This window comes from Aquarana catesbeiana, linkage group LG02, assembly GCF_042186555.1.
Source record: "Aquarana catesbeiana isolate 2022-GZ linkage group LG02, ASM4218655v1, whole genome shotgun sequence".
In the NCBI taxonomy this organism is placed as follows: domain Eukaryota; kingdom Metazoa; phylum Chordata; class Amphibia; order Anura; family Ranidae; genus Aquarana; species Aquarana catesbeiana.
In genome coordinates, this window is record NC_133325.1 from 673,340,112 (window position 1) to 673,354,504 (window position 14,393).

The 14,393-nt window shown below is 41.7% G+C and overlaps 1 protein-coding gene across 3 annotated transcripts in view; it reads right to left on the bottom strand.

Moving 5' to 3' along the window:
* Positions 1–5,521: 5,521 nt before the first annotated feature.
* The window catches only part of MNT (MAX network transcriptional repressor), a 121,248-nt gene continuing 112,376 nt past the window's right edge, over positions 5,522–14,393 (bottom strand). For all 3 annotated transcript variants that reach the window (XM_073616697.1, XM_073616695.1, XM_073616696.1), the window contains one exon: positions 5,522–11,914. In XM_073616697.1, coding sequence (XP_073472798.1) covers positions 11,202–11,914 — 713 coding nt within the window. In that variant the 3' untranslated portion in view covers positions 5,522–11,201. The remainder of the gene's footprint in view (positions 11,915–14,393) is intronic.

Below are 14,393 nucleotides of genomic sequence, written 5' to 3' on the forward strand. Positions count from 1 at the left end.
TGGGCACACACATGTCAGATTGTGAGCTGCATCTGTGTAGCTGCTGCATTATAACTGACGTCAATGGGGATGCACAGAACACTTGTGGACTTCCACAGGCCTATGCTGTGTAGTACACCCCGTGTGAACAAGGCTTAAATGCTGCACCACAACCAGGTGAATTACACTGGAATGGGTCACACTCGGCAGCAGTCCTACCAGGGACATAATCTTTACCACGCAATGTGTACACCCCCCCCGAAGGCTTAAGGGGTAGGGGGCAGTAAAGACACAGGACTCAACCTCCCGTTTTTACTGCTCCCCAACCACAAGTGTAACCAAGCACCTGCAAAAGTATTTTCTGCCCCCCAAACTACTTCACGGCAATTTCAAGTAAAGCTTGATGTAAAAATTGAACCAGTTTTTGCCAACCATCTCATTTCGATCACATAATTTCAACATGCTGAAGCTGAGGTGAATATCACCAAGTACATCAAAAGAACAGTCACGATTGGGTTTATGCAAGAATTTCAATATGAAGTCTTAGGGCCCATACGCACTGCAACACACGTTTTTGTGTGGTAAAGTGCAGGCCTGCATGTGCAATAGGGAGTCATTGATAATTGAAGGACATTGCAGTACATCAACAAGCATTGAGTTAACACTTACTACACATTACTGCAACAAGATTGGTGTGAATGGGTCCTTACATTATTATAACACGCAGTCTTACTTTCTAAATACATATATTGGCCATTCATTAGCTTAACAAGCTTTTAATGACGACTCTGAAATCTGGGTGGCCACTTAAGGCCGCAGTTGCTGCCATGTGGAACTGCCTTTGCTCATAGTGATGACATACTGGGGGTTATTTACAAAAGGCAAATCCACTTTGTACTGCAAGTGCACTTGGAAGTGCGGAGTTATTTTGTTCAGTCAAAACTTTTGCCTTTAGTTTAGGATAGAATACGGGGAGGGGGCCAGAAGCCCTGTTCATTTTTTTTTTAAATCCTCTCTGGGGTTCCATTAGAGATACCCCCCCCCCCCTTTCTGTCCTGTACACAACAATTTCACTACCTTCCAAGACCAGAACAATTTTCAGCTTCAGCTGTCAGGCTGGGTTCACATGTATGCGGATTTCTCTGCATCCAATTCGCATGACAGGTGAGTGTGACCAGCTCTCAATGGAGCCGATTCACATCCGGGGCGGCCGCGGTCCGGATTGCAGAAGAGTCATGTGCATCTTTGGGTCCAGTTCAAATGCGAATTTAGGCAAAAATTCGGACTTGAATCGCACCCGAACTGGTGAACCGTGGCCGCACATATGTGAACCGGGCCTTGTACTTTGAATGCACTGTAACCCTTTGGAACACTGTACCCAAATGACATTTTTATCACTTTTGAGACAGATAGAGCTTTCTTTTGCTGGTATTTAGTCACCACTGGGTTTTTAATTTTTTTCCTATATAAACAGTGGCGGTGGGTGGGGGTGGCTTTTGGGGCTATAGCCCCGAATCTGGGGCTCATAGCCCTGAGTCTCTGCAGGGGTCCCTAAGGGGGGGGGGAGGGGAGATTCTCTGGGGACCCTGATGTAAGTGGGGGGGCTCTCTGGGGACCCTGATGCAAGGGGGAAGGTCTCTGTGGACCCTGATTTTAAGAGGGAGGCTCTCTGGGGACCCTAATGTAAAGGGAGGCTCTCTGGGGACTCTGATGCAAGGAGGAGGCTCTCTGGGGACTCTGATGTAAGGGGAGGCTCTCTGGGGACTCTGATGCAAGGGGGAGGCTCTCTGGGGACCCTGATGCAAGGGGGGCTCTTTGGGTGTATATATATATATATATATACACACACACACACACACACACGTATATTACTGTATATACACGTGTATGCCTGCTCAAGCGTATGACTTTCTTTACTACGCTGCTATGGGCTCTAGCCCCAGATCTTTTGTAGACTTAGCACCGCCCCTGTATATAAAATGAAAAAAAGACCAACATATTTGAAAAAAAATATTTCTTACTTTATAGTTTTTTTTTAATAAACTGAGGCCAAAATTTATTCTGCTACATTTCTTTGGTAAAAAATAACCCAAATCAGTGTACAGTGGCTTAAAAAAAAGTATTCATACCACTTGATATTTTCCACATTTTGCCATGTTACAACCAAAAACGTAAATGTATTTTATTGGGATTTTATGCGATAGACAAACACAAAGTGGCACATAATTGTGAAGTGGAAGAAAAATGATAAATCGCCTTCACATTTTTTTTACAAATATCTGAAAAGTGTGGCGTGCATTTGTATTTAGCCCCCCCTTACTCTGATACCCCTAACTAAATACTAGTGGAACCAATTGACTTCAGAAGTCACCTAATTAGTAAATAGAGTCAACCTCTGTGTAATTTAATCTCAGTATAAATGCAGCTGTTCTGTGAAGCCCTTGGAGATTTGTTAGGGAGCATTAGTAAACAAACAGCGTCATGAAGGTCAAGGAACACACCAGACAGGTCAGGGATAAAGTTGTGGAGAAGTTTAAAGCAGGGTCTGAGCTCTGTTCAATCCATCATCACTCCACAAATCTGGGATTTATGGAGGAGTGACAAGAAGAAAGTCATAAGAAGTCCCGTTTACAGTTTGCGAGAAGCCATGTAGGGGACACAGCAAACACGTGAAAGAAGATGCTCTGGTCAAAACAAACACTGCACATCACCCTGAACACACCATCCCCACCGTGAAGCATGGCGGTGGCACCATCATGTTGTGCGGATGCTTTTCTTCAGCAGGGACAGGGAAGCTGGTCAGAGTTGATAGAAAGATGGATGGAACTAAATACAGGGCAATCTTTGAAGAAAATCTGTTAAGAGTCTGCAAAAGACTTGAGACTGGGGCGGAGGTTCACCTTCCAGCAGGACAACAACCCTAAACATACAGCCAGAGCTTTTTAAATCAAAGCATATTCACGTGTTAGAATGGCCCAGTCAAAGTCCAGACCTAAATACAATTGAGAATCTGTGGCAAGACTTGAAAATTGCTGTTCACAGAAGCTCTCCATCCAATCTGACAGAGCTTGAGCTATTTTGCAAAGAATGGGCAAAAATTTCACTCTCTAGATGTGCAAAGCTTGTAGACACATACCCAAAAAGACTTGCAGCTGTAATTGCAGCAAAAGGTGGTTCTACAAAGTATTGATTCAGGGGGCTGAATACAAATGCATGCCACTCTTTTCAGATATTTGTAAAAACTTTTGAAAACCATTTATCAATTTCCTTCTGCTTGACAATTATGTCACTTTGTGTTGGTCTATCACATAAAATACCAATAAAATACATTTACGTTTTTGGTTGTAACATGACAAAATGTGGAAAATTTCAAGGGTTATGAATACTTTTTCAAGGCACTGTATATTATTTAGTCTGTGTAAAGACTCCTGTACTGACTGCCTCATTTCTCATGGCCCTAAAATGCCAGGACAGTACAAATACCCCAATTTTGGAAAGAAGACAATCCAAGGTATTTAGTAAGAGGCGTGGTGAGTTTTTTTGAAGTTGTAATTTTTGGAAAAATTAAAAAAAAAAAATATATATTTTTTTGTACAAAGTCATTTTATAAAGTTATTTCTCTCACATGGCATAGGCATACTAATAATTACACCCCAAACAAATTCTGCTACTTCTCCTGAGTATGGGGGTACCATATGTGTCAGACTTTTTTTAAAGCCTAACCTTCAGGCGTTCTAAGCGCATAAATTACATCCAATTTTCAGAATACCCATCACATTTTGGAGGCCCTGGAGCACCAGGACAGTAGACACTGTAACTGGTGTGTCAGTGATCAGGGACACTGACTGGTGCAGCAGGGATTAGGGACACTGACTGGTTAGAGCAGTTTTTTTTTTTTTTTTTACAGGCCATCACCAGAGCAGTGCACTGTACCACTCATCAATTTATTTATTTTTTTACACTGCGACTGCTTAGTACAGTGATGACTGTACTAAGCAATTGGTAAAAGACTGTGTAAAGGTTTCATTCATGAAAACCTTGTGTAGTACTGTGATTGGTCATAGCCATTACATGGTACAGGGCTGCTGTGATTGGTCCTGGTGCATTGTGACCAATCACAGAGCTCACGCAGTAGTAAATAATGACATCATTGTTTACTACTGTTCATGTGCTTGCTGTGATTGGTCACAGTGATCACATGATACCAGGGCTGCTGACAGCGGCCTGCTACAATGATCGGCTCTGTCCGGTGGACACAGCAGGTCATCGATCCCGCCGCTGTGTGCACGAGCAGGCGATGTGGGAGGGTGTACGGGTGCATCCACCCGTATCGGTGCTGCTCCCGTCCAGCCGTTTTTGGAATATGGCCGGATAGGAATCGGTTGAAGATACAGCAGTTATATAACTATTTAGTCTTGTTAGAGTGGGAAGGACAGGAAGGCAGGGGAAATCTCTCTAACAGCAGTACAGACAGACATAAAATGCTTTTGAACCCCTTTCCAATTTTGCACTCAAATTTGATTAAAAAAAAAAACCCAAAACACTATGTTTGCTATCTGTTCCCAGTCAAACATCATTCCACAGACTAATATATTTTTTACTTTTTAGATGTTGCTCAAGAATAGTCATAGCTGACTGCAACATTTTAGAGTGAAACTGTCCTAAGTCTGTCATTACACTATAGACAGGGTTAGTTATGGCAAATGGAGCTGCCTAGTCCCCTCATTAAAATAATAAAAAAAAATACTTTTCTTTTTGCTGGAGCGTACAGAATAGAGCAAATAAAAAAGATGAGCTGCAACTGATATTTTTTTAGGTTATGCTATCTGAATGGAGACACGGTGTTATCCCAATTTGGCTGCGAAAATAGAAATGCACTTTAAGTGGGCTTTAATGCCCGGGAGCTTCTGTATCACGTGACCATTGTTACTGGCTCTCACAGCAGTCACATGATTAGAGCCTGTCCCGCTGGCTCCTGATCAGAAGCCATGACAGAGCAGTGAGTGTTACTTCTTGGCAGACAACCTCCTACTGCTGTGAATGCATATGTAACAGTATGTGTCATACATACTGCTACACATGAATTCACAGCCAGGTAGTTGTTAAAATCCACTTTTCTTGCCACCACACATATGTGTTACAAGGTCAGCAAGAGGAAAGATGGAGGAATGTTAGAACCTCTGTCAGCTTTTATTGCCTTGTTGCAGACTTTCCTTCACTTCCTGTCTAGAGAGCAGTAAAATGGGACAGTGGTTCTACCCTTTTCCGATTCCACCCCAAACTTAAAAAATACAAAGTTTTGGGCATAGATATGCAAACTATTAGGTTCACTTTTCACATAAAATGTTGTAGTTCATTTTTTTTTTTTTTGAATTATAATGAAGCTTTGTAATGTGACTATTTTAGGTACAATTTGTGTCTTCGGGTTCAGTGCTCTAAAAGGAGAACTAATCTTAGAATGGTCTCTGAAAACATTTGATTGCCCCGTCTGAGAAATCTCAAAGCGTGCGTCAAGAAAGAAAAGCCTTTATAAAAATAGATATTATGTATGAAGTCAAATTATCTGTATTTGGTATAATAAAACCAAAAGAAAAAAAAAACACATTTCTCACATTTAACACATTTCAGATAAAATAATTTGCAGTGCATTAATTTGTAATACACTATCATGCCTTGACACAAAGCCTGTAATTAATCAAAATTTTTACAACATTTCCAGAGAATAATGCCTTTATGTACATAGTTTAATATTCTAACAACTCAAAGCGGGCTCAAAAGGACACATCTGAACCCGAGTGAGGTTTATATAAAATTTGGAGATAAAACTATTAACATGAGTTTAAAATTGGTTTAGTTGTCAATGAAAAATAATACAAATAAATAAGTTACAAAGAAAGTAATGGCACAAACTCCATGATACAGGTAAAAAAAAGAAGGAATTTTCAGTGCTTGTAGTTAAAATTTATTAAGTCCTATGCCGATTTACGATGGGTGATGCTAAAGAAGATTTTCAGTGTCACTGTGTTATCGGATACCCATGATACAGCAGTATGCATGCTTTCCTTGCGTGATTATGCTGCATTAGTACGTCACTCATCTTAAAAATACTAACAAAAAGTTATAATGGGAACAAAGAACAGAAAATGTCACATCTGTAAGGTGGTCTTTTGCTCCAAAAATACTATAGCAGAAACATTATGCCAGGGCAACATGATTCCAGTCACTGAGAGCCAGAATCCACCATGTATTATGCATTTAGGCCTCATTCACGCAGGCGTGCCGATCTGTACATACACGCAGAGGGCTGGAATGTACATGCACTCACATTTATGCCTATAGGGAAGCAGCGGCTGCATGGACACAGCCGCTGGTTTCAATCTGGCAGACATGTGGGTGTGTGTCCCCGAATGCACGTTACGTTCAGCAACAGGCACTTGCATGCCTGTCAAATAGGGAGCAGAGGCTGTGTCCGTACAACCGCTGTGGCCCAATAGACACGAATGGGACTGCCTGCATGTAGATGCGCAAACACCTGTGCATCCCATGTGGAGAATGACAGCCCTTCACACGGGTGTATGGATAGGTATGCCCATGTGAACGAGTCCTTACTCATTAAAAGGGATTCTGTCAGAATACATACAAATATGAAACCTGTTGCTAAGGACTTGCTAATATCGATGCAAACTCCAGGGCCGTAATCTTTATCCTTGCATCTCTGCCCAGAGAGTCACCAACTTAAATTATGCAGTCAATGAAGTTGGGACCCTTAGAGCCTATTCACACCAGTCAGGTCCATGGTAGTGCATTTAACACACATGCTGTGTTAAGCCAGCCCATTAAATTTGAATGGGTGGCCTAATGCACCATAACAGACCTAAAATTATTTTTGCATTTACATTGCGGTGCAACGCAGATGCAATGAATAATATTTCAGCACACCAACACACAAAATGTGTGTTAACTAAAGCGCAGGGTGAAATGGAAGCTTAAAGCCCAACAGAAATTTCCAATCAGCTTAAAAGAGCCAAATACATTCCCGGCGCACCAAAACAAGGTGTACAATGTTAGTTTTTCTATAGAAAGCAGTAACAGAAAAAGTAGAAAAACCTGTCCCCTTCCAGCATACTGCAGCTCTGCGGTCAGCAAATCTCTTACTACCTGATTGAAGAGTTCTAGATTTGTACACCTTTTGTTTGCACTTGGAATATATGTAGCTGGTGTGAGCTTCTTTCACATGAGCATCTGACCCTGTGCAGTTTAAATTCTGGCTCATTTAGAAAGCCCAGGTGATACACAGAGCCGCCCATAGATATAAACAGCTGTGCACACCTATTCTCAGGTATATGGTTCTACTTGTGTAAACACAAATTAAACGTACAGAAGTTAAACGTACAGAAGTATAAAAATAATAGACAATTTTTCTATTTATTTGGAATATGCCTGTACACTATACTCATGTTTATGCGAGTGCCGCCATATACCTGAGCACAGGCGCACACAGCCATTTACGTATATTGGTGGCTGTACGCAGCACCTGGGCTTGAGCTGGGCACATACACCCAAAATGATGTACATCCCATGTGCTAGAAAACCTACGTGGAGGCTGGGTTCACACCAGTGCGAATTAGATGTGGTTTTATCCGTATCCAATTCGCATGTCAGGAGATTGTGACCGGCTCTCACACTTCTCCGGAGCGGCTCTGGTGCGAACTGCACAGGAGTCCTGTGCGTCTTCTGGTCTGCGGTGTGAACCCAGCCTAAAAGTTTATTTGGGATTAAACGACACATTTTTTTGGTTTAGTGATTGACTAAGTACAGAAGCAAGGATGGGAATGAAGGGCCCAGGGCTTGCATATTTACAAGTCAGTCAGCTACGGCAACACATTTTGATTCTGACAGGTTCCCTTTAAAGAAGATCTGAGTTTGTGCATGCATTGCAAAATAAAAGGTTTCCTTTCATGATCCCCCAGCAGCAAATCCCATTACTTTTAAGAATGGAGGAACATGTGACTCACCCCATGTGACACTAATGCTTGGCCATTAGCCTAGAACTGTGACATGGGGTATTGAAGACCACCAACCCAGTATAAGCTCTGACAGGAAATGCGATTTAGGCTTACACAGGGCTGATTTCCACACTCAACAGGGCAGTGAGGGAACAAAATAAACATAAGTACATGCTGCTGGGGATTGGGTCAGAATAATGACCACCTGTTTCTTTGCTATGCATGGCTTCTAAAACAAACCAATGCAGCCAATTAAAAATCTTGGCTGTGAAGCTCTCAAGGACTGAAGTCATGCATTATAGACTACAGTACCAATTTTAAACTGTGTGTGGCATTATATTGAGGCATACTGTTCATGCATATCACACCTATGTGCAGTCCTCCGCTAGAGTAGATAGAGCTAAATTGTCTTTGAGGGGTTTCCCACTCGTAACATAAGAGTGGAAAACCCCCACTTTAAATTTACACATATTCGTAGTCTTAAAGTGGAACTTAACGTAAGGAAAAAATGTTGCAAACAGGCAGGATTTTAATGCAGAAGAGACATACTATGTCTCTCCTGCATTAAGATTCCATTACATGCCTGAATGCCCTGTAGACTGAACTGTGCAAGCGCAGCTCCGTGTACATATTCCCGCAATATCGATATGAATGAACTCCCGCACAGGGTTGACAGTCACAGTGAACATCATCTTGACCAGCCAATGAAATGGCCGAAGATCGGTACCCCGGGAGCTGATCCAGCCGAAGATGACAATGGCTAGCTGGGGCTCTGGGACGGTGCTGGATACAAGGGGAGTATAGTTCCACTTTAAGTAAATATTTTGAGTCGACTGGACTCATTCAATAGCTCAAAGGGAAGAGCAATGACAAAGTGCCATCACTGTTGTTGAGTTTATGCTACAAACAGTTTGAGCAACCTCAATACAGACAGTCACATATTACAACTTATTCCAGGCTGAATAAGTTGTAACCTCTCTCACTGTGTGTGGTGTAAGGACCTGTTCACACCATTGCTCTGCAATAATTCTGAACGGCACCCCATTGCACCTTCCCAATGCACTTGCGCTGCTGAAAATGCTGCATGCAGCTATTTTGATGGGTTTTAGTTCATGAAACAGCTCATTCAAATAAATAAACTACCCTAAGATAATATGCATTGACGTGCCTGCATTTTCACAGCACAACATTGTGAACAGGGCCTCAATGAAGCTGTGACCCACGAGAGACCCGATGTTGATGGAAGACATTCACATTCTGTATATTGAGATTCAGAACTGTAGGGCTGACACTATTCCCTGTAATCACCAATATCCCAGCAGCCGTGGCCACTCATCTTTCTCCAGTTATGGGGTCATTGGCTCTACAATTAAACAGTAAAGTTTCATAAAGTTTAGAAAAACAAAAGAAGCCGCTGGGACAACAGTGATCAACAGAAAGGGGTGCCAGTGAATACCTAAATATTAGATTTCAGACTAATGTTACTGACTCCACTACTGTGAGTGCCAACTTTGCTAGCAAAATAGCTGCCTCTGTATGGTGTTCATGACAGTATATACCGCATATATACTTAGTATGACAAAATATAAAAACATACCTTGACAATCTACTGGGAAATTTGTAAAATGATTGGTGACAATAATTTAAACAAACTAAATTTAAAACATTCAGTAATTAGAATGTACGTTTTATATGCATTTTTGGTTCTGTTTCACACGCTAGTTACTAGCGGTAAATATCCTAATACATTGTTGTGTTTTACAATATTTTTCTATTGCAAAAGAAAGTACAGAACACAGACGATCCTAGTTACAAGAACTGGCTCAAAGGAAAAGTTACCTTCAGTAATAGGAGTACAGTAACCCAAAGGAAGCAATCAGGATTCAGCATTCCTTGGCATGGCTACACTAAAAGCTGATTGGTCAATATGGGTAATTGCACTTTAATGCTCTTGCTACTATCCTAGTATATCGATCCCAATGGCGTTAACCAAAACAAAAATGTATCTCTACAATTTTTTTCTATTTGAAAAAAATAAAAAATAAAAAGTGATTTGTTGACATGAGAAGTACCACTTTCGTTTGAGCTAGCTTTTATAAAAAGCTTCCCTAAAAAAGGAAAAAAAAAAAAAAAAAAGCATGAAGTGAAGCAGGCGGTAACTAGGATTCCAATGTGGTTAATGTAAACCAGAAAAGCTTCAAAATAAACCTCAGTTTTCAATTTTCTAAGGTACTAACTCATGAAGTGTGTGCCTTTAGTGGTCCTAAAAAAGGCAGGGACAATACGTTTGAAAACGTATTTTAATTTTATGTCTTAAAAAGAAGGCACTGATGCAAGAAAAACTTAAATAACTAATGTTTATAAATAGAAAGACAGTAATTCATTTTCTGTCCCACGTGTTTTACCTCGGAGACAGAATAGAAATTACCTTAAATTATTTTTTTTCTATCATGGTTTACTTACTCTTTTTAAAAGTTTTTTTTTTTTTTCATTAGTGTATACTTCCTGCAGCTATCACCTCGGTGAAGGTATAAACCGACATTATGCTTACTTGAAAACCATTCCATTTCTTATATTAGCAAGAGGTCATCGATTTGTATGTTACAAAGATACACAAAAAGACGACAACACAATAAAAATTGAATAAAAAAAAAAAAAAAAAAAATATGTAAGTGAAGTAGCGGATAGAAATTAAAAGTCTCATTTAATATTCACCGATAATTACTGGTAGAAAGGACAAAATGAAAATAGTCAATATGAGCAGCGGCCACGGAGACAATGAGCATGGTTGAAATCCAGGGCACTTGGCCCTTTGTGGGAAGATATAGGCCTATACAATGAAGCCTGACACCTTTTCCAAAGCCAATGAGGATAAACACCTTGTGACTGCGCAGCTCTTCCTTGGAACATGACTTGATAGGAATGTATGGAGTTTCCACTGTCCAATGGATAAATTAATTTATATATCTAAAGGAAACCTTTCAGGGAGGCTGTTCCCTAGCACAACCAAAGCTTCCTTCCATTACTGAAGGCTGCCACTGCCCTACTCCCAGACAGACAAGTCACTTGTGTGATACTGCAGATGGATTCCCTGCCCCAGAAGAAACAACGTTTCCAGGAGTCAGATAATGGCTGCTTTCATCACTGGATGGAAGTTGTGGCTGTGACAGAAAACAAGATGGTCTCCTCTGATTCGTTTCTTTTTATAGTTGAGCGTTAAGCTAGCTTTAAAGTGCTGACAGGGAACGATGGCATAGTTACCATAGTCACCGGATTCAGGACTGTCTGCCCAACTAACTGGGGATGGTGGACCACCTGGGTTCCTACGGTTGGCTTTGCCATAACAGCAGGCTGGCCAAGGTTTGTGGTTCCATTGACTTGTGGGTGGGAGATGGTGTGAGCGATGTGGCTCATCATGGGTTGGCTGACTGCAACAGACTGCGGGTAAATGGGTAGCTGCTGGCCAAGATGGGTCATGTGATTAATGGTAGCTGGGTGCACAGTGATGTGGCCAATTGGCTGAGCAGCAGTGGTTAGCTGTACAGGGCTTGACGTGGAAGGTGCAATATGGGCAATGTGCTTGGTCTGAGGCCCTGGGATGACATGATTTAGAGTCTGAATAACGGACGCATGAGTGGTGGCTGTGTGGGCTATCACAGTTGACTGCACTGTGGAAGCAGCCATAATATGAGTCTGTGCTGGCACTATGGCCTGAGGCGGGACCAGTGCTTGGTTGGAGAGGGTCTGTGCATGAGGAGAGGGAGCTTGTTTCTGCTGAATGGAGACATGTTGAGGCAGTACAGTGGAATGGTGATTGTGGGAAGCTGCGTTGGACGGTACCATCTTCAGAAGTTCAGGATTCTGACGTTTTGGTAATGAATTTAGAGGTCTGTCATCATCCATGTCTTCATCCATGTTATCTTCCCCCTCTGAAAGGCATAATAAAAAGCATTTAAGCAACCACAAGTAAAAAAAAAAATAAAAGCAAAATTTGTAAATACACAGGCTGCCAGAAACTTTCTACTCAATGTGGAACTTCACTCTCTCAATCAACATGGACTATTATGAATCCTTATGTTGCTAGCATTAGTAAATAGATAGGAAAGTATATCATATTTACTTGTTTTAAACGATTTTTTTTACATTTCTTTAATTGCTTCCTGGCTTCCAGGCCTAGGTGAATCATGTCAAACATCCCAGGAGTCTTCAGGAGGGGTTTTCTCAGCTAAGCACACCCTTCTGCCTGCATGCCTGAACTAAGGGCAGATGGACTCCAGGAAGTAAATCCTACATAAATCATCTGCCCTTACTCAAGATGGCCATACACAGTTCAGGTCTTTGGGTGTACTATGTACGTCCAAAGAGTGAACCTTTAAATCACAAGTTGATGGCTGTGGCAGTAGCAGTCATCAACTTGTGTGCGTGTTTTGTTTAGCCAGCGACCGGTTTCAAAGTGAAAGTGATGTGGCACCCCCCTTCCCGTGGTTCCCATGCTGTCCCGTGCTTACCGGTGCCTGGGAACACAACCGACGGTGGGGGAGAGAAATTACTGTGCGACTGAGGCAAATCCATGTCTCGATCTCACATGCAAACAATGAAACCGGAAGTGATGTCACTTCTAGTTTCATATGCACCCTTTCCTGGCCAGTACAGCCAGGGGACACATCTAACCAAGCCGATCTGTGCTTGGTTAGATGGTGTGAAGGGCAGGGGAGACATTGGGGTCTATTAGACCCCTAATGTTTCCATAAGGGGTACCTGTCACCTGCCCAATGCTATCACATAGGCGTTTATTAAAACCTGTGATATCAATCAAGTTAAAATAAATTAAAAAAACAAAAGAAAAAAGTAAAAAAAATTACAATATATTAAAAGAAAAAAAATTGCAGAAACCCCCGTTGCCCCGCACACCTGCAAAAAAGCAAGCCTATAGTGCGCACGCATAAGTAAAGATGAGCTGTAAAGGCTTTAAAGCACCATCTATTGTGATTTTTTGGGCACCATCGTTTTTGGCGTATCGCGGGCGCGCGCAATTTTAAGAAATGGAATGTTTGGCATTTATTTACACGATGCAACCACATCTTTTATATTTTAACCAAAAATGGGCATTTTATTGTGTGGTTTTGCACTAAAATTCATTTTATTATATATTTTTCCGGAAAATTTGCGTTTAATAAACAGTTGTGTTTAATAAACATGCAAATATCATGTGAAACAAAAATTTGCAACTATCACCTTTTTATTCTACAGGGCCTCTGCTTTCGGAAGTTATAAAAGATTCTGGAGGTTTAAGTAATTTTATTGCCAAAAATGAAGATGTATGAGACAAATTAAAAAAATTGTTCTGGAGCCGAACTGGTTACTCAAGATGGCCACAGCCAGAAATGCTAAGGGTTGTTTTTCCAAGTAATTTCTCATCAAAATAAAGCATGGAGACATGGATGGATGGGGAAGTTTGCTTTGAATAAAAAATGAATTAAATACGCTTTTGGTTTGTGGTACTCAGATGCAGTGTATTTCTGCTTCAATGGATAAGTTCACCTTTCTGAACATTTTACACCCATATTTAGGGTGCAACATGTAACATGTTAAGCATCTGACCCCTCTCCCCCTGACCCCCGACCCCCCCCCCCCCCCCCCTTTGTGACAGCGAGCCGGGGATTATTTCCTAAATGTACATAATATAACGGGGTACTAACCTTTATAGGTAAAGTTGATCCAGGGAATATCCGATTGCCTCCCTTTTATTGGTTGAACTAGATGGACTTGTGTCTTTTTTTAACCTATGTAACTATCTTCTCCCCGCACTTGCTGTCAATTCAAAGAGAGCGCTGCCATGCGGGGCTCCCCCCCACATGTCCACGTCTTTGATTCACAGATCCCTCTGAATCAACATATTACAACAGTGGTGCCAAACCAGTGGCCGGCGGAGGCCTCTGATATGGCCCGTGACCTCCTGCTCTGGGATGGCAGGTTGGCTTGCCCAGAACATGGGTTGCCGACCTGCCATCTCAGAGCATCAGTGTTGTGAATGAAGCCGGTGGTAGCGGAAGCAAGTGGCTGTGGAGCAGAGCCACATAAGCCGATGCTTCCTGTATAGCACCGACTCCTGCCACAGGCGGAGTGATACCAAATACACTCTGCCCAGAACAGCAACAGTCAGCGATACCTGAATGGAAGACTGTTATTAAAGGTAAGTTTATTACTAAAATCACAGTTTATATATGGTATGGGCATATCTGTTCTGCAGTGGCTACTGGGCTGCTTTCAAATTGACTGCAGGTGTAGTGCAGTGTGCCTGCGGGTTACCTGTACTGAGCCATAGACTTCTGTTATTACTTGCGGGTTTGATGCAGTTTCAGAAAGTGCGCTACACCTGCAGGATATAATAGAAACCAGCAGGGTTAA